Source organism: Bemisia tabaci, chromosome 1 (genome assembly GCF_918797505.1).
Source record: "Bemisia tabaci chromosome 1, PGI_BMITA_v3".
Taxonomy (NCBI): Eukaryota; Metazoa; Arthropoda; class Insecta; order Hemiptera; family Aleyrodidae; genus Bemisia; species Bemisia tabaci.
The window spans coordinates 54,203,233-54,221,503 of NC_092793.1; the positions used below are offsets into that span (position 1 = coordinate 54,203,233).

General features: G+C 38.5%; 1 protein-coding gene across 4 annotated transcripts; it reads right to left on the reverse strand.

The window, feature by feature from the left end:
• Positions 1 to 24: 24 nt before the first annotated feature.
• LOC109043187 (trehalose transporter 1-like protein) lies at positions 25 to 14,931 on the reverse strand. Of its 4 annotated transcripts, XM_019060306.2 has the most exons (8): positions 13,961 to 14,931; positions 13,299 to 13,407; positions 11,557 to 11,695; positions 6,768 to 6,947; positions 5,403 to 5,608; positions 3,730 to 4,200; positions 2,849 to 3,123; positions 25 to 1,838 (listed from the first exon to the last, which is right to left on the reverse strand). In XM_019060306.2, the coding sequence occupies exons 2-8, from the start codon at positions 13,380 to 13,382 to the stop codon at positions 1,589 to 1,591; spliced, it is 1,605 nt and encodes a 534-aa protein (XP_018915851.2). In that variant the 5' UTR covers positions 13,383 to 13,407; positions 13,961 to 14,931; the 3' UTR covers positions 25 to 1,588. The 4 variants fall into 4 exon arrangements, with proteins under 4 accessions (XP_018915851.2, XP_072159646.1, XP_072159634.1 ...); XM_072303545.1 differs by lacking the exons at positions 11,557 to 11,695; positions 13,299 to 13,407; positions 13,961 to 14,931 and adding an exon at positions 10,809 to 11,480; XM_072303533.1 differs by lacking the exons at positions 11,557 to 11,695; positions 13,299 to 13,407; positions 13,961 to 14,931 and adding an exon at positions 9,585 to 9,831.
• Positions 14,932 to 18,271: the final 3,340 nt, after the last annotated feature.

Genomic DNA, 18,271 nt, shown 5'->3' on the forward strand with positions numbered 1-18,271 from the left:
CAGCGCGTAATGAAACTCGGTGAGTTGTACGAAAGTCTTCTTTTATTTACAAAACAGATCAAATAGAATGTTTTCAATTACGGAAAAGCCTGATGATTCTTTAAAACCTAATCATGGAAATGGATGTCATTTAGTAACAAAGAGCAAATTATTCATATTATTCAAAACTTGGTGCGAATAACAATATTTTTTGAGGATCATTAGGTGGTAAGGATCTGTCTAGGGACAAAGAGGCGAGATACAATTGAATTTGTTCTCAATTTAAGCCAAAAAATTAACACGAAGCGTCAAATTGCGTCGATTTGACTTCTGGTATGTACCCTTTTTACAAAGCATTTCTGAAGTATAACTTAATTTTCTAAACAGTTCTTATAAAAAGTACGTTTGATATATATACACACACATTATACGTTTCGCTGCACACACAGATATACACAGTGAGAATTATTAAAGGGCTTGGTTAGGAGTGGCAATTAGTAGCGTCCCCATTCAACGAATGTTATAAATATTAATACTGCAAATAAAAGAGAAATCAAGATAAATCTCTATTACAAAAGAATGTTAAATCGTCGGGAGTAAGTATTCCATACTGTGAATTTTAATTTGATTGAATTTAATTGAATTTTTAAAGAATAAAAGTAGGAGAGAGTTAAACGATGGAATCGGGCGATTTGCGGCTTCGTGCTTAACGTACTTTAGGGACGAGGAAGTTTGTGCGTGTGTCATGCAGGCCTTATTCGTTCTAATAACGCAATGAAATCTTGAGATTTTAGTTGTAAAATCTTTCAACCTTGGAGGGGCTGAAAAACTAGAATATTTTCTACGCTTACTACGAGGTACCTGAGGAATACATTTTATACGTAAAATACATGCGCTTATAGTATTTTTTGAGCATTTTTACGAAGGGTACCAGCCTCTTTTTTGGTCTTGCAAAAGTTTACAATACGCACACTGGCAGCTTTACAGAAGAAACAAAACTTTTTTGCTCTTGCAAAAGTTTTAATTAAGTACATTTATTTACATTGGACGCCAATAATCTGCATATGAATGTATTCGAACCTACTGAAACATTCAGCAGCGTACAAGTTGCTTCATTGATGAATAAGGTGAGATATTTCAATATTGTAACTAAAGTTGCATACAAGGCTTTTGTAGGCGTTTTGAAGACGTTAACATTAATTAGTAATATACCTTCACATTCTCTCAACACGTAGTAGTTGTTGCACGCACGCCAAAGGTATGAAAACTATAGATAGGCTGATCCTATTCTACACAAACGATGAGTTTCATACCTTCAGGGCTAAAGTTAGATTGGAATGAAGATCGTCGATCAGTTTTCGGACTTTTATCAAACTCGGGGGAAACTGCTCGAAAATCTGTGTCCAGATATAAAAATTAATCATTCTTGAGTGAGTTTACGATAAGAATTTCAACGTCAATTACTTATTGTAAAAACTTCAGCGAGAACCCATATTATTTAGATTAGGGCGAAAAAAGCTCCACCCTCGCCCGCCCATTGAACGACTGCTCCATATGGGGTACGCATTTTCATAGGCATTCAGCAGTATAAAGTCGTATCGTAAACAGATCAGATGTCCACCTTTTTGCCGTTGTGAGTGACTTGCGTTGTTTCGGTCTCTATTTCGCAGAGAAACTTTCCCTCCGTGCTAGGAAGCACAAGCCACGTGTAGAAAATGCCACCGATACTTACTGCAGCGTACACGTAGAAAATTCCGTCCAAGCCGATGTTTTCTAGCAACGTTGGATAGGATTTCACGCCGAAGAATATTCCCATGTAAAACAAGCTTGCCACAATTCCCGTCGCAACTCCTCGCCCCCTACAAGATGAAAAATGCGAAAAATCATGTAATAATAACTTAATTTCAAAAATACACATTAGAGTATAAGAGTTAAATGCCGTCCACAGGTTTAGACAAACAGGGATTATATACCAAGATTGAAGCGTCGGGTGAGGAAAGAGCAATTGTCAGTTGCAGTGTCTTAGAATCTTCAGTGCTAATTCATACTTCAGAGAGGAACTGTTGGGTAAATATTCTAAAATTTGACTTTTCCAGCATGGTAAAATCATAAAGAACACTCAGTAAAAGTTACAAGAAATTACATACATTTCCTTTCATCATGACATGACGGATGAAACATAAGCGGAGATTTTGAGACACCGTAACCGAGAAATGCTGTTTCTGCATCCAGCGCTTCAATTATACATGTGCACGTACTGCAAAAGGTTGAAAAGAGTTTAGCTTTATTGGTTGTTCACTAATTAATTGAGTTTACAATCAATGAAATAGTAATTTAAAGCAGTAATAGCGCACTATGATTTATTCGAGGCATAATACCAACTCAAAATGATGAAATTAACAGCAGTTTAAACTTTTCTTTTTTGATCTGGAAAAGGAGGAATATCGACGAGGGACGTTTTTGGGCCCACTCTAGCTGAATTTTCTCAACTCTATGATTTTCTGCTCACTGGAAGTACATATTTTACGAAATGCATTATGATTTGGTCAGTTTTATCTCCTTTCGAGTCAATTTACTAACCTACCCATGACTCTGAGGGCCAAATTTGCCAGAAATGCTGGTGTCTTTCGAATTTACCCGCATTTTTCGTTTAAATCGACATTCAAATACACATTTAGGTCAGTGTTGGACCTGGAGTGAGACCAAAAATAACTAAATTTTAATGCATCTTGTAAAATGGAGTCCTCCAGTAAGCAAAATAATCTTCGAGTAAAGAAAATTCAGTCAGGACGGTCGAAAAACGGCCCTTATCGATACCTCTCATTTAAAACGAATTCATTAGAGTTTTTCGTAAAGTGAGTATACTTACTTGTATGGTAGCAACTCGCTAAGATAAATCCAAGGTATTGGTTGCAATGCTAGATTGTAAAAGAAGAAGAGGCTCAAGAATAGAGAGAGGGGCCACCAATGATCGTCGTAGTTACCACCAAGATTTGGTGAGTAACCTCGTAGGTGAAGTGCCAAAAATACGAAGCATAGTGAAACTGCGCCGAAGGACGTAATAGCCAAGCGCTTCTTCCCGACTCGGTTTATCAAAAGCATACATCCAATATTGCCAAGTATGCCCAGCAGTGATACCAACACCTGCAAAATCCATCGGCAGGAAATGCAACGTTAATATATTTCGAATTCAATTCTCTTCCCACAAAGAATCTTAGGAATATACTTGCTCTCATATGTCTGGAAAGGGGTAATGCCTCAATGGAGTTTTTCTTTTTCATTTTTTTTTTTCAGGTTTTCAAGATATTCTCCAGGGTTTTTCTTTTTTTTCTCAGAACTCATTCCGAGATTTTATGAACAGATTTTAGTTCACATCAAATAATGATGAAGCTAAGAATCTGATCAGCTTAACTAGCTCTGCGTTTTTACGAGCAGGGATTCTCGGTCTGGCTCAAAAATTCTTGGAGTGCTGACACGTTTTCGGGGCCCCTCTTCTCAAAAGAGGCCCCTCCTAACTACCCATACGTCCTCCTTTAAGTGGGTTTTTCAAGTTTGGGGGCCCCTACATGAAGTCCTACCGGGCACCCTGAGCTACCCGTCCCGGTGCTGAAGCAGTCTATATAGCACCCCTGACCAGACCGCCCCTGAGAATGTGATCCGACTCTAATGAAATGATGATAAAATCGTCGCTTCTATCTTAGATTTTCCCACGTGACTTTTTAGTTAAAATAGCTACGTAACACTACATACCGAGCTCCAGTTTGCCTGGATCGGCAGTTCCATCTCAGAGAAAATTTTGACCAGAAAAGGGCGTAGAGGCAGCAACCCACTGAAAAGGGAGATGCAATGGAGGACTATGCACTTGCACAAAGGTATCACCATCTCTTTCCGTGTTAAATCGTGCCATTTCTCGGCCAGCCCTCTTTTCCCTCGAACGTCAAGATAACTTGAAGATTTGCAGTTGACGTTTCGGGCGACACCGTTGGCACAGCCATTTTCAAGACTGCCATTAGTGTTGGATGGGCACTTTTCATCCCTTGTGTCGACCTCTTTTTCGTAGCTGTGAAGAGTCTCGCGTGGCTTTTTACTGGAGTAGAATTCCAGTTTGACAAACTCGTCTTTGACCATCTCGGCCGTGGTCCAGCCGCGCAACCACTGAAGAGAGTGAAGAGCTTCCTCGGAGCGTCCTTTCGACATCAACCACATCGGAGTCTCTGGCACCTGTAATCCGAAATTAAGAGTAAAAAGTAGTATTACAAGATTAGAAAATTGATTGTGTTTTCAAATTTGCTGTTACGCTTTACCTACGTCAATAGTTTAAGAAGAGGCACTGTAACTACTTTTTTCCCGTTTCAAGATATGACTAAAAAACTCATTGGCTTACATGGAAAAAAAAAACAACTTTTGGCGCTAAGCCCTAACACTTCAGATAAAATAGCGTCACTTACACGGGGCGTCACAATCACGTCGGGGTCACCAAAACTGTAGGGAAAAGGGGGGAATGGGAAGGAAATAAGGACAAATCTAACGGGATCAGAAGAGCGTGTATGAACGTGAGAGAGGATCAGAAAGACAAAGTGCTGGTGCGTAACCATACATACATACAAGAGATAGATACATGATACAGTCAAAATCGTACAGGCAGTATTGCTATAATAAGCCTTACAGCTTCAGGTCCAGCCCTAAGGGAGGGGGGGGGGGGGTTGGCGCTATTTTACATTAAGTGTTATGGCTCAGCGTTAGGTTGTTTTTCCTTGTATATTACGTCACTTATGTTCGAAGTTAGCAATGTTTCAAATTTGGCATCTCGTGACTGGAAGATTTCTTCGGTTCATACAACCAATATTTTTATTCTCCGCGTGATATACTTAAGATATCGATTACTTAGCTCTTTAAATCTTGAGTATGTCAAATGTTTATTGTACGATTGGAACATATGACATAGGAATAGCGTGATAAAGCATCGGGGAAAAGGGTATAAGATTCTGGGGAATCAATTCCTTTTTGCCCCGAGTAGCACAGATATCGGAATGTTGTGCATGTTGCCTAGGCACTGATTGAAGGCAGACGGCTTATTGAAAGTTATTGCAATCAAAAAATAAGTTTCAATTTTTCATTGCACTACATATTGCCCACCTTTCTGACACATGGAACTCACTTTGAAGAATGTTTAGAATCAGCTTTTATTGAATAAATGATGTAAAAATATCACAGTTTCATGGTAAACAAATTTCAATTTTATTGCAACGATTCGTAATTTTTTTTCAATATTTTCGTTACGCTGTGCTACTTGGCTTTGTAAGTTTGACGAGATTCTTATTATAATGCTTTTTTCCTCCTGTATTCGGGATGTTCTGATTATCTCCTAATAGAGAAGGTTTTCCACAGAGATCATATTATACATATATCTATTTCGTGTATACCTGTGACAACGCTAAGACGCATATAATGGGAGCTAGAGAACTGTAGAGGGCTACATGACGCCAGTCTGTCAGGCTGCCTAGAAAGTAGACAACAAGAAACCCAATCGTGGTGTACATGGAGGAGTACGTCGTCAAAACACCTCTCAGTGAAGGGTGGCTGATTTCACCGATGTATCGAATCGTCGGTGCTTCCATCAGTCCTATCACTGTAAAAAAAGCACGAAGAGATCTTTGAGGAAATGGCCGAATTTATTATTTTTACTTTGCCAAGAAGGTCATCTGGACCGACTTTAACAGACGACACTGAGTTGTACCAAGTTTGAACTGAGAAAAATACGTTACAAATCGTTTTCCTCCGGAAGACTAAATGTCACCTACGGACTTTAAGGAATATTGTCACGCTCAAAATAATTGACCCCAAATTTTTATCAGGTAAAAATTTTGCCTTGTTGAATACAAAACTACTCCCAACCCTCTCCTCCGAAATTCGAATTCACGCGTTTCTCTTAAACTCGGATTTTGATCGCTCACGTTTCAATTGGACGTATTTGTGCCAAACGGAACTATGTGTATTAAGACATGAGCCCTGCAACGCATGTATTCTTATGGGTCTCGGGGCTCATGGCTTTATGCACATAGTTCCGTTTGACAGAAGTGCAGTGTAAGGACCATTCACTGTCTAAGCTGTCATGTTTGCACGACACTCGAATGCGAGGGCTATCTACTGGGTTTGACTGCAGTTAAAATCTAGAACATTATACGCTTTCGAGTGAGCTGCAACTGAAGGCGCACCAATATTGTAAGATTGCAGGTCACGATTTTATGATTATGACTCGTGAGGATTAACAATCTTTTCCGCAGTCCGTCGAAACTCCCATCGCATCGTTATATTTAGAACCCAGATTAAGTAACAATATGTTTTAACTGGGACCACTTCGGAAGAATAGACATGAAAAAAAAGAGTTAGGGGTTAAGTCCCAACTGCTGGACGATCTAGACATTTCCAATTAATTGTGGTAGTGCCCCAATTAATTTTGGTAGTGCACCTATCAATTAGGTTTCTAGCCCGAATGTTGCGAGTACCCTCGACTTGAGTCGCGGTGCTGCCAAAATTAATCGGAAATGTCCATATCATCCAACAAATTGAGGTAGTATCATAATTTTAAGGGCTAACCGCTAGCACTTTTTTCCGTGGACTAAATTATTTTAGGTACATTATATTGAAGACATTTAAACAACTCATAGGGTTTAGGGGCTGGATGAAACTGCAAGCAGTATTTTATGCTATACCAATCGAGTACGTTAATGAAAGTGCTTCGTGCAGCAGAACTCTAAAAAATTATAATTTTAAGGCAAAGAACTTACCAAACCCAACCATTGCACTAGAAATATAAAGGCTGATATTGGAGGAGGCATAGTAAAGCATCAACCAGCAGCCGAATTGGGGTATATTGATGAGCATCATGAGTTTTTTGCAACCGAAAGACTGAAGCATTGCTCCCGACAGGAGGCTACCCGCCGGCTGGAAAATATAGGTCAAGCTCCCTAGATAAAAAAGAAATTCGTGTTAAAATAGTTCTGGAAGATATAATCGGCAAGAGTACAAGCTCGTGTGAAAAGGATATCTATGATTGAACTCTGAAAATGTTTATCTTGAAATGTTACGTTGCGAATCTCCACTCGGGTTTTTAAGGAAAAATGACCTCTTTATTAATTTTAGGAATTTTTCCATTATTTTTTTACCATGTCATGATTATTCAGTCAACATTTTTAGCCATATTCCGGTATTCCCCATTAGTCACCGCTTGGCTGAACTATGAGTTCCGCACTTACAAGAGCCGCGCAAACTGAAACCAATAACCGCGCTAGCCTCATTACATACAGGGTTATCCAAAAGTCACTGACCACCCCTGTAACTTTTTTCCAAATTGAGATAGAAGTTTGAAACTTTGGGAATGTTCCTCGGTCTAAAGTAGCAACTTTTTAGTCCCCCCAAAATTTGGGGGGGCGGGGGCTAACTTTTTTTTTTCAAATGGCAACCCCCCCTTTGTGATACCTCATTCGAAAGATAATAAAAAAAGAAAATTTTTGGCGCAAACCGCAGGTCAAAATGGCGGTCGGTCAAAGTTCAAAATGGCGGAAATTTGGCATCTCCGTTCTTTATTGACGGATTGGTGTGAAACTCAGCATTCGAGGGTTTTTTGAGATGAGAAAAACGATTCTGGCATTGGTTTTCCAGAAAAGTCAGTCTTTTGCAAAATGGCGGCGGTTAAAATGGCGGCCTAGAGCGGGAAGTGGATATTTAGGCTGCATATCGTTGGATTTGCATGAAACTTGGTATCTGGGGGTATTTTGGCACGAGAAGAACGAATCTTTCATTGGATATCTGAAATTTTGACAAATTCCAAAATGGCGGCGGAAAAATTGCGGGAAATCAGTTTTACGGCTGTTTACCGATGGATTTGCATGAAATTCGATATCCTGGCGGTTTTTGGTTGGTTAAAAAGGAATCTTTCATTAGATTCTTGAAATATCAAATAATTTCATGCTAATCCATCGGTAAAGAGCCGTAAAACTGATTTCCCGCAATTTTTCCGCCGCCATTTTGGAATTTGTCAAAATTTCAGATATCCAATGAAAGATTCGTTCTTCTCGTGGCGAAATACCCCCGGATACCAAGTTTCATGCAAATCCAACGATATGCAGCCTAAATATCCACTTCCCGCTCTAGGCCGCCATTTTGACCGCCGCCATTTTGCAAAAGACTGACTTTTCTGGAAAACCAATGCCAGAATCGTTTTTCTCATCTCAAAAAACCCTAGAATTCTGAGTTTCACACCAATCCGTCAATAAAGAACGGAGATGCCAAATTTCCGCCATTTTGAACCTTGACCGGCCGCCATTTTGTCAAAAATGAACATTTTGACCTGCGGTTTGCGCCAAAAATTTTCTTTTTTTATTATCTTTCGAATGAGGTATCACAAAGGGGGGGTTGCCATTTGAAAAAAAAAAGTTATCCCCCGCCCCCCTTAAGGGGGGCCGCCCTTCAAAATTTTGGGGGGACCAAAAAGTTGCTACTTTAGACCGAGGAACATTCCCAAAGTTTCAAACTTCTATCTCAATTTGGAAAAAAGTTACAGGGGTGGTCAGTGACTTTTGGATAACCCTGTATATGAACAATTCAAATTAAGAAGCACATGCAGACCAAAATGTACCCATTAGCATTGGACCGCGTTAATCAGAAAGGAACCAAGCCACATCAGCTATTGCCAAATTTAATTGGGCAATTTAATTTTTACATGAAAACGGTTGTGCGGATTTTCCTGCAAATTTCAGTGAAAATTCTCCATGGTACGAAGCAAATTCGGTAAAATTTTCAAAGAAATCCGAACAAACGTTCTCTCGTAAGAAATTTAATTGCCCGGTTAAACTTTGCAATAGCTGATGTGGCTTAGTTTCTTTCTGTTAAACACGGTCCCATTGATATTCATCAACATCTACTAAAGGAATTTATAGCACTGCCAGAGAGAATGAAAAATATACGCTCGTGACAGTTACATTCTTTTAGTTGTTTGTTTTTTATGTTTTTTATTTATTTGTATGTTCTAGTGCTAAATAATGGCCGCTAAACAAATAGGTATCAACGACCCGCGCGGTAAGACCCTCAAGCATCTTGTAAGCACACTGAGGTTGAAAATGGTGAAGAAGAGGTGCGCACGAACTTTTTTACCTTCTAGAATATCTAAACGTTTCAATACGTAATGCTGCAAGTACTAATAATCTTCACTTACTGCCATTATAACTTCACGATTCAACATCATAAATCAAGCATGAGCATCACAATTCTAACAAACAACTTCCGTACTATGATAAATCCTTTTTGTTGTATACTATTAGTCATGAAAAATTGTCGAGATAAAATTGTGTCAATAATAAAACCTCTTCAAATCACCAGCAATTTGTATAGGAACTTATTATGTTGCCCTTATTCTATTCCATACCTCTACTTCAAGAAAATATAGGTGCTTCTTTTTGTCCTTAATGAGCATACTTATTAATGGGACATTCTAAGTGGTAGCTATTCCCCTCATAAAGAATATGCCGACCTTTGCCTTGCTTTGCATGTTATAATTGTTATAATCATATGTATACCACAATATAGACAGGACCGGATTTACTTACTTGCCGCCCATGGGCCGCTAGCATTTTGCCACCCCCTTCTCATTCGTTTTGAGACATCAATGAAAACTATCAAGTGAATGCACCAGTAGGGAAAAGATGCATAAGACGCGTTTACTGGTGTTGAACACATTTTTTGGGAAAGCCCTGTCAACACTACTAGCAAAAGTTCACGGAACTTTGCGCGAAAATTAAGTTTCGTAAACCTATCTCTGTGTGGACAAGGCCTTCCATTCATAAGAAATGAACGAAAAAATTATGAAAGAACTAACATAAATGTGGTTTAATGATTTAAACTTCCACCGCCGCGCCTCGAAGACCGCTCTGTGTTTTACTCAATGCGTGAAGTATTCACGCAGTCTTGTAGGCGCTATACGTCTCACGCTGATCACACTGTGTTTGCCGCAATGCGTGAGGTATTCATGCATTCTTGTAGGCGCTATCCGTTTTACGCTGTCCGCAATGACCGCACTGTGTTTGATGCAATGCGTGAAGTATTCGTGCAGTCTTGTAGGCGCTAATATGTGTTACATGCCGATTGCCGCGCCGAGGGCTTCTCCTTTTCATCTCAAGTCCTCGTCATCATTTCTCTCTAGGTAAGTCGCGCCGCGCCGTTCCAGGCCAAATTGCGTGTTTGGTTTCTCTCTTAACTCGGCTAATTAAAGGTTCTGTCTCTTGTAGCACTGAAAGACGACAAAAGTAGAAATTACTATACTCTCAGAAAATTAGAGATTTGGTCGCCTTTTCTCATTAGTAATTTTTTTTTTCTAAATCCGACTTTTTTTTATACCTACATTTAAAAAAATTGCAAAATTTGCCGCCCCCTACAGATTTGCCGCCATGGGCCGCGGCCCATGTGGCCACCCCCTTAATCCGGCCCTGATATTAATTTTTTAGATACCATATACATCCTTTCTGATAACAAAAGGCAAATCATAGATTTGAGCTTCGTCGATATATTCAGTTGGCAATGCTCTATCACCTTGAGTTTATCTTGGGATTTTTGTGCGCGGGAAAATTTCAACTATATATACCACGCGCTCATCCTTTCCATTGACAAAGAGCGTTGTGCAATCGTCTGAACTTGATAATAAAAAGCGTGCATCTATTGATGTAATTACTCTCCTCCGCTTATCTTGCCGCAAACAACCGTTTGATGCGTGTAAATTGTAGAGGTACTGATTTTATATTCCCTTCAACTTGAATCTGTTATAAGCTGTCAAATACCTGAGGTTTTATCAGTTTTTTCGATCCTTAAACTTTACATCCACAAACTTACCCACACTCATCTACACTGCACATACACACACACTACATCTTTAAGCTTAACATCTATCAGTCACGCGTATGTTCCAATTCGTCATCAACAAGTTTGCTCTACATGAATAATTGGAGAGCTCTCACTTGCATTCAAGAGGTCCAGGTCAAATCATGGTGTGGGATTGTGGGGAGATAACTATTGCAAATAATAGATTGCAGATAGCCAGAAATTAACAGAAAAATCTCGGAAAATACCCCGACTGCATACAAATTTCTCCACCAAAGGATATAATTCAAATGCGAGCGGTAAATGACGTTCCTTACTCTCTCTATCGGTGCACAGTGGATCGTTTCGACAAGAAATGTCAAACATGATATATTTCAGGCTAAAAACTGCAACTTTTAATATTTATTTCGTCACATTTCAAATTGTGAGGGGTGCTCTTTGAAGTTTCCACGAGGAAACCAATGAAACCTCAAATTTTTGTAAAAACGGAATTATATAAGCTTTTTGAGTTTCCACATTTTGTCCGACATTTCCAATTGACTCGATCCACTGTTTAGCGCTCGTATTTTTAGTTTGTTTCGCACTGGGGAATAAAAACTTTGGCTACGAACTGATCTTATAGACGAATGGAAGTTTTTAATTTAAAGGAGAGACTAGGGAGAAATTCCGGAAGTTATGAAGAGTGGGAGAGCCACCTGCTTACCGTACCATACCACGATGCTTCTTCCCCGCTAAAATGCAAGTCTCCATCCTTGTTCCTCATTAAAACAGGAATGAGCACCGTCGGAAAACCAATGAGCATCCCCACACATAACAGGAGGAAACTTTTTGCACTCGTTGCCAAGATCTGAAAATTGCAAAATCGGATTTAAAAAAAAAAAAAAAAAAAAAAAAAAAAAAAAAAAAAAAAAAAAAAAAAAAATAGGTACGATATTCATTTACAATCTAACTTAAAACTGATCACAGACAAGGCTCAGCTCTATGGCCGCATTCATCGAAAAAAAATTTTCCTTAAAAAAGCGAATAAAGCAATGGCGGCTCGTGCACGGGGCGGAGAAGCCGCGTTCCAAAATTTTCGTAGATTTTTCTTTTTCATTAGCGATATTTTACCTTGAAAACAACCAAAAATTGCGCTCTAGGAGTACCTAATTTTCAAAGTTTCGCGAGAGGACTCTAGCACCCTCCTCGCCTTGGTAGGAACTGCTCAGGACCCCAATCTCGTTTTTGAATTTTCGTTATACCCTCCTCATCTCGTTTTTCCAAATTGCCCCCTCCCCCTCCCAAGATCTAACCCATAAGCCGCACCAATGGAAAAAGACCCATTTTAGAGTACATAAAAATACTTCAATTGGCATTGATTTGTCAGCGTTAAAGGGTCATTAAAATTCGGATATGTTTTTTCTCAGAATCCTCGGCAGATTTTCCTGCTTAAATCTATGAAATTTTGTTCAACACTCAGCAGTTAAAGACACCAATAAAGGTAGCCTCCATGAAAACGTCAGGCCGTTAAAATTACACTTTGCCTTAAAATATGAATTGACTGATAAATTCTACTTTCATTTTTTCGGTGAAATGAATATTTTCAAGTTTTAAGGAAGACTCTCGGAGATAAAGTAGAGAAATGAGCAACATTGCCCTTGGCCTTGTCTGCGTGAGAATAGTGAATAATTTTATCGGTAAAGTCGGATTGAATCAATGCAACATTATCACGGGTTAAAATTGATTTGCGTGAACTTAACTTGTTGAAATCAAAAGGAACAATATCCATTCTTATCCAAGCCTCGAAACCCATAAGATTATGTGTATGACACGGCTCATGTTACAATTGGAAATATTTCCTCTTGATTTAAATGCGTCCGCTGCGGTTCTCCAACCTCGCCGTTCATTTTTTTTCGCTCATTCGAAAGTTGTCTCACAGATGAAAGCCTCGTTGTTCGGAGATGTAAAAAAATGTATCCTCGTGGATTTTGCATTGACGTTGAGAGTTCACGGAGACTGATTCCTATTTATAATCGGTTTAAAACAAAGGTCCGAGCTAATAGATCCAATTTTGCATCGTTTCCAAAAATGGGACCCTCTTCCTTAAATTTTAGGAACCGTTCCGCCGCAATTAAGAAAGAAAGAAAGAAGAAGAAAAAAAATTAAAAGCCGTTAATTGGACCCTCATTTTGCGTTTCGAAACTAGAATTTCTGACTCAGTTAAGGAACAACGCAGTATCATTAGTTTCCTTATGCAAAATTCGTGTTTTTACGTATAAGCCGTTAATTGTAGCTCCCAATTGAAGTCCAATTATTGTGAACTTCATTCAAACATTCAGCTCCCTAAGAAGTTCGCGAAATGACTCTCATACTACAGAAGAAATGCACTTTTAAATTATTGAAGTAACGGGCTGGTTTAGACACCAGTGAATCCGTGATTAATGCAATACTCTATAAATTTTAATGATCACCTGAGAGAGAGTTTCGCGCGCCCAGCTGACGGTGTGACACTCCGCATTGGCGAGTCCGTTTTTTTGCCCTGATTTATTAGTCATTTTCACTCAGGTTCGCTTTAAGTCACTGAAAAGAGGAAATAAGTTACAAGACTTAGTACTAGGTGAAAATAATTTGTATGTAAAGACTACATAGGATTTGATAGAATTAGAAGCGTAGCTTAAGAAGATCTTAAGAAACTTAAGAAGCGCAAATACTTAAAAGAAGGGAAATGGCGAGTTTTCAAGAATTGACGTTGATTGACGTTGAATGGCGTTGACGTTGACGTTGATTTCCATCTAATAAAATAAAGAGCGACAAGAAGTTAGCAATGTCTTAAATATAGTTCAGGGTTTTCTAGATCTCTCGTTGAAATATATTAAGCTCATAGTTGCATGCCTTTAAATCAGGTCTTATCCGAATGAATCACAACGTTTCGCTCGGTAACTGTCATATAGAACCCCAAATTTACGCAACATCAGTGCCCTTTTTTTTATAATGACGATTACCCTGCCACGAGGGTAAAATCAAATCTTTGTACGGGACAATTAAGGGGAAAAAATGTCGAGAGGAAGTCAAACGATTCAGATTAATTCAAAATTTCGGCCAAGTTTACGGAGAAAAAGTTTTAGGAACTCACCTACGATGGTGCGTTAGTGTGTTTTTGACGCACGAGGTGCCGCAAGTCACACTAGAACTACTTGAGACAGGTAATGACCATCGTCAATCGGCGCGTAAGACAAGAAAGCATCGTCGATGTTCGGTTGAACGAAATCCACGAGAGGAACATTGTCTATCCCCGCTATTACTTATCATCACGTGACTTGAAACAAATTCCCACGACTCACGATAAAGGTGTGTTTCATTGTAGAGGGAGGACGGAGAGGAGGGAAGGTAGAGGAAAAAGAAAAAGAAAAAAGAAATACGCATTTAGGATGAAACGGAAACGTAAATTTATTCATTTTTTTTACCAGGCTGAGACAATTTCTTATCCGTGTTCCAACGGAGTGCTATTTCAAATAATTGTCAAATTTTTAAGTGCAATTTGACCAATTTCCTTTCCGTCACTCGTCTTTCACCCTCATTCGCCATGAAAGTTCAAGCTCGCCAATCTGAAACGGCTAAACCGATTTTCCTCAAATTCTATACAAAACCAGTCCTAAAAGGGAGATACCGTCCATACAAATTCCAGCTCAAATTACTCACTTTAGCTCGAGCTATCGATTGGACATAAGATTTGGCCACCCCACATTCAAGCTTCCTTTCTCAAAATCTATTGCTTTTTTTAAAATTTTTTCTCGCCAAATAGTAGGTCTGGTGAGGTTTTAGAAATTGCCAAAAGTTTAATTAGAGCACCTTACAACCTGAAAGATACGACTCCTTAAAAATCAGAAAATCCTAACAGGCGGAAATACATAAATTTAAACACACCCATATGTATGGTTAATATATATTTGGGATTTATGATCTGATCACAAGGTCTCAAGTCCGGGTCTTACACTATGGGAAAATGCAATAGTGTACTTGTTTCGGAAAATACATGAAAAATTGTATGGGGCGGGATAACCTTGTAAGATGTTCCAAATAATATGATAAGTTATAGTTTTAAAAAAAAAGTATAGTTAGTTTTTTTAAGATGTCTGAAAACGGTGACAGTGAAGCGCTGATCTGAAAAGAAGACGATCGTGAACTTGAGACGATTGCGTGAAATTGCCCTCTCTAATAAACTCAGAGAGCGTGCCGCTTTTGATAATTGATACACACTGAAAAAAAAGGGTTTGGATTTTTGCCGGAATATCGGTGTACAACACCAACTCCGGATAGCTGATATGGCCCCAGCTAGTTATTTTGGATAGTAGGCAAACCCGATTTTGGGTTCTACGCTGACTCGGAAGTTTAGCTAATATCTAAACTAGTTCGGCAAAAATCTAAACCTGGTTTGGATCGCTAAATTGAAGCATCGGCAGCAAATTTTGGGGTTTGTAGCAGGGGACCGTTGAAAAGAGCCCCCCAAAATGGATTATTTACGGAAATAATGTCTAAAACCGCGAAAAATAAGGTCCACGAGATATTTGGAGTAACTTTTCTCGATATATACGTGTAGAATTTTTTTGGCCTACGTCGGGATTTGAACCGGGGACCTACCTAACCGAAGACGAGGATCCTACCTACTGAGCCATGCCGAGAACGTAATTACGGGGACGAAAAACCCGCATTTAGCTTCCAATTGAGAGGGCAGCCAGGATATCTCGACCAATTTACATAGCTTTTGTTCGATTTTTATTTTAATGCATTATTTTACTTCATTTTATTTTTTCACTTGATTATATTATTTTACGTCATTTGCTTTATTTAATTTTGTTTTTTTAGTTGATTTTCTTTAGACTTCAGGTATTTTATGTATTTACTTTATTTTATTAATTTCCTTTATTTTATTTATTTACTTAATATTATTAATTTACTTTACTTATATTATGAATTTACTTTAGGTATTTTATTTTTTACTTTATTGTATTTTTTTAGGTAGGTGCTTCGTTTTACTTGTTTTTATTCAACAGGGATGAAAGTAATTGTTCATCAAATTTTGTTATAATCAGCATTTCCTTACTCTCTCTAAAATAGGAAAAAATGATGAAGGTCTTAAATAAAAAAGATTAGCTACAAGGGAGGGAAAGTGGATAGAATGCCTAGTCAAATTCTGAACACACATTATTCCCTTATTATGCAGTTCCAAAAGGTCATACCAGAAAAAATATTTTGCTCAGTTTCAAGGTATTTTTTGGTAAATGATAACAATCCTGGCACGGAATAAGAACCCAGTGTATGTAGACAGCATCAAAATAATATCACTGAAATTATTGATTTCCGTTATGAATTCATTTAACAGACGGCAAACTCCTGGAGTCATAACAGGTTCCATGAAAATGAAACATATTATTAATATTGCAACTGAAAATGGGGCTAGATATGTAAAGTTGCTAGTAGGTGTATATGTACTTAAGTACTTACGAACTTCTCCTCCGGACGGACGAATCATTGTTGTTCAGTTATCTGCGAAGTAAGTTCTGCAGGTTGGAAGTGTGAGTACATTGAAGGATATTCTGCTAACTGTCAAATTATAGTTCCGCAATTTAATTGCAGTAAAGAGCTAGAAACTATAATGTTGAACTAAGCAGGTTTGATGGATCAATATTCTAGAGAAGATGGAGAAATGAGTTGAAATAAAATGATTTCAGGGCAGCCTTCGAAAGAATTCCTCCAGAACTAATCTCTGGTTGAGTCATATGAAGTGGTAAAACTTCGAACCTCTTTGCCTGAATTTGATTTTGATGCGACTTGGTACCTTCCTACAAAATACAGTTCATTTCATGGATATATTGGATCCGCAGTGACTGTTATGAAAAACCAAGGCGGATAAAGAATGAAAATATATTTTGAGGTTAGCTTTAATGAAAAATAAACACTTGTGTTCTGGCGCTGAGCGGAGATGTGAATTGATTTCTCAGTTGTTATACGAAGTTAAAAATATTACAGATGAGTTACCTGAGAAAAAATTGTCACCTTAAAATCTATGTGCCGCTGAAAGAAACCAAAATATTGAGCTTTGATACATACATGAGGTCCTGATTCTAATTAGGAGCGACTCGTAGATATGTACACACTGTTACTATCCCATGTATTCAAACAATAGCACCGATATCGAGCGATCAAACGATGATTTGGATAATGCTGATGTTTCTTGATTTAACAAACTGATGATAAGAATCACTGGCAGACTAAAGTCCTCCGGTTTCGAACGCGAATTCTTGTCACGCAGCACGCCGCTCGAACGAACAGATTAGTTAAACATCTACACTCTTGGACAAAGGAATACTGGTTTACTTGAAAGATTAATAGAACAGTAATGATGTTTTCGGATGTGTTTCGTTTAATGATTAAAGAATTAGGCCATTAGCATTTCAACTGAGACTGAAAAAGTAAAATGAGGTTTAGATAGTATATAAACTTGGTTATGCTAGGAGCTCAAAGATTTTGTTTACTACTTCAAACAGTTTGCCTATTAGCCTAATCGCCGCTACTCGGCTTTTGTTATCGCCGCGCTGCGCCGTATCATTATCAAACAAATTACAATTATTTTTTCCTATCTGAAATTTTGGTGGATTGTTAAAAGAAATGTGGATTAGTAGTGGTAAAGCCTCGAATAACTTTATGGCTCTCAACTTAAATACACGTGAGATCCAAATCCTGAGCCTGCTGAACTTTCACGAGCATTATGGTGATTGCGCTCCTCTTTTTTCTTTCAGCGTCTCTCTTCATTTTGTCTTTGAAGGTGTCTTCAGATTCAGTAGAATATATTTAATGCACAATTCACACTAAATATGATTTTTTATCAGCGATTCAGTATATAGATATTGAGTAGAGTACTACCTACGTAGAAAACGCAATTTCTAAAAAGTTGGTGGTTTCGCTCCTCTTTAAATAACCCGTTCAACTGCAACTGATGAAATACTCAAACTAATGCAAGCAACTATTACTGATCCGGAGCCGCTCACGTTGCCTACCAACTAATTGAAGGCGAACTAGTGAGATTGAGCGCAGAACATCGTGGATGGGTGGATTAATCGCCACTGGACTAGAACTGAAACTGATGAATGGATCAGTTGCGCTGCTCACAGAATGGAGATGTTGTATGTGTGAGGAATTTGCGATTTGACTACTGATTCTTATGTAAAAGTTCGCGAGAAACACGATGGTGCTGCTGGTTTTCTCTGAAATCAACTATTAAGCTCAAAAAACGCTCTCAACTTGAGGCCAAAATGTAGGGGATATCCCACGCCATCCTGAGAGTCCACCTCTGCATCAAGACAAATCTCCATGCAAAGATAGGGAGCAAATACATTGACAAGGCTGCCACTTTATTTGGGGACTCCAAAATTGAAAACACGGCAAC

What these genes read in the sequence shown, in the direction of transcription:
- LOC109043187 (XM_072303533.1), bottom strand. Translation starts at nt 9,819, where the DNA reads ATGAATGGAAGGCCTTGTCCACACAGAGATAGGTTTACGAAACTTAAT. An exon ending in TAGCGGCCCATGGGCGGCAA is followed by an intron (nt 6,948 to 9,584) that starts GTAAGTAAATCC and finishes TTTTTTATCTAG; the next exon opens with GGAGCTTGACCTATATTTTC. An exon ending in GCGTCTTAGCGTTGTCACAG is followed by an intron (nt 4,201 to 5,402) that starts GTATACACGAAA and finishes TTCGGATTACAG; the next exon opens with GTGCCAGAGACTCCGATGTG.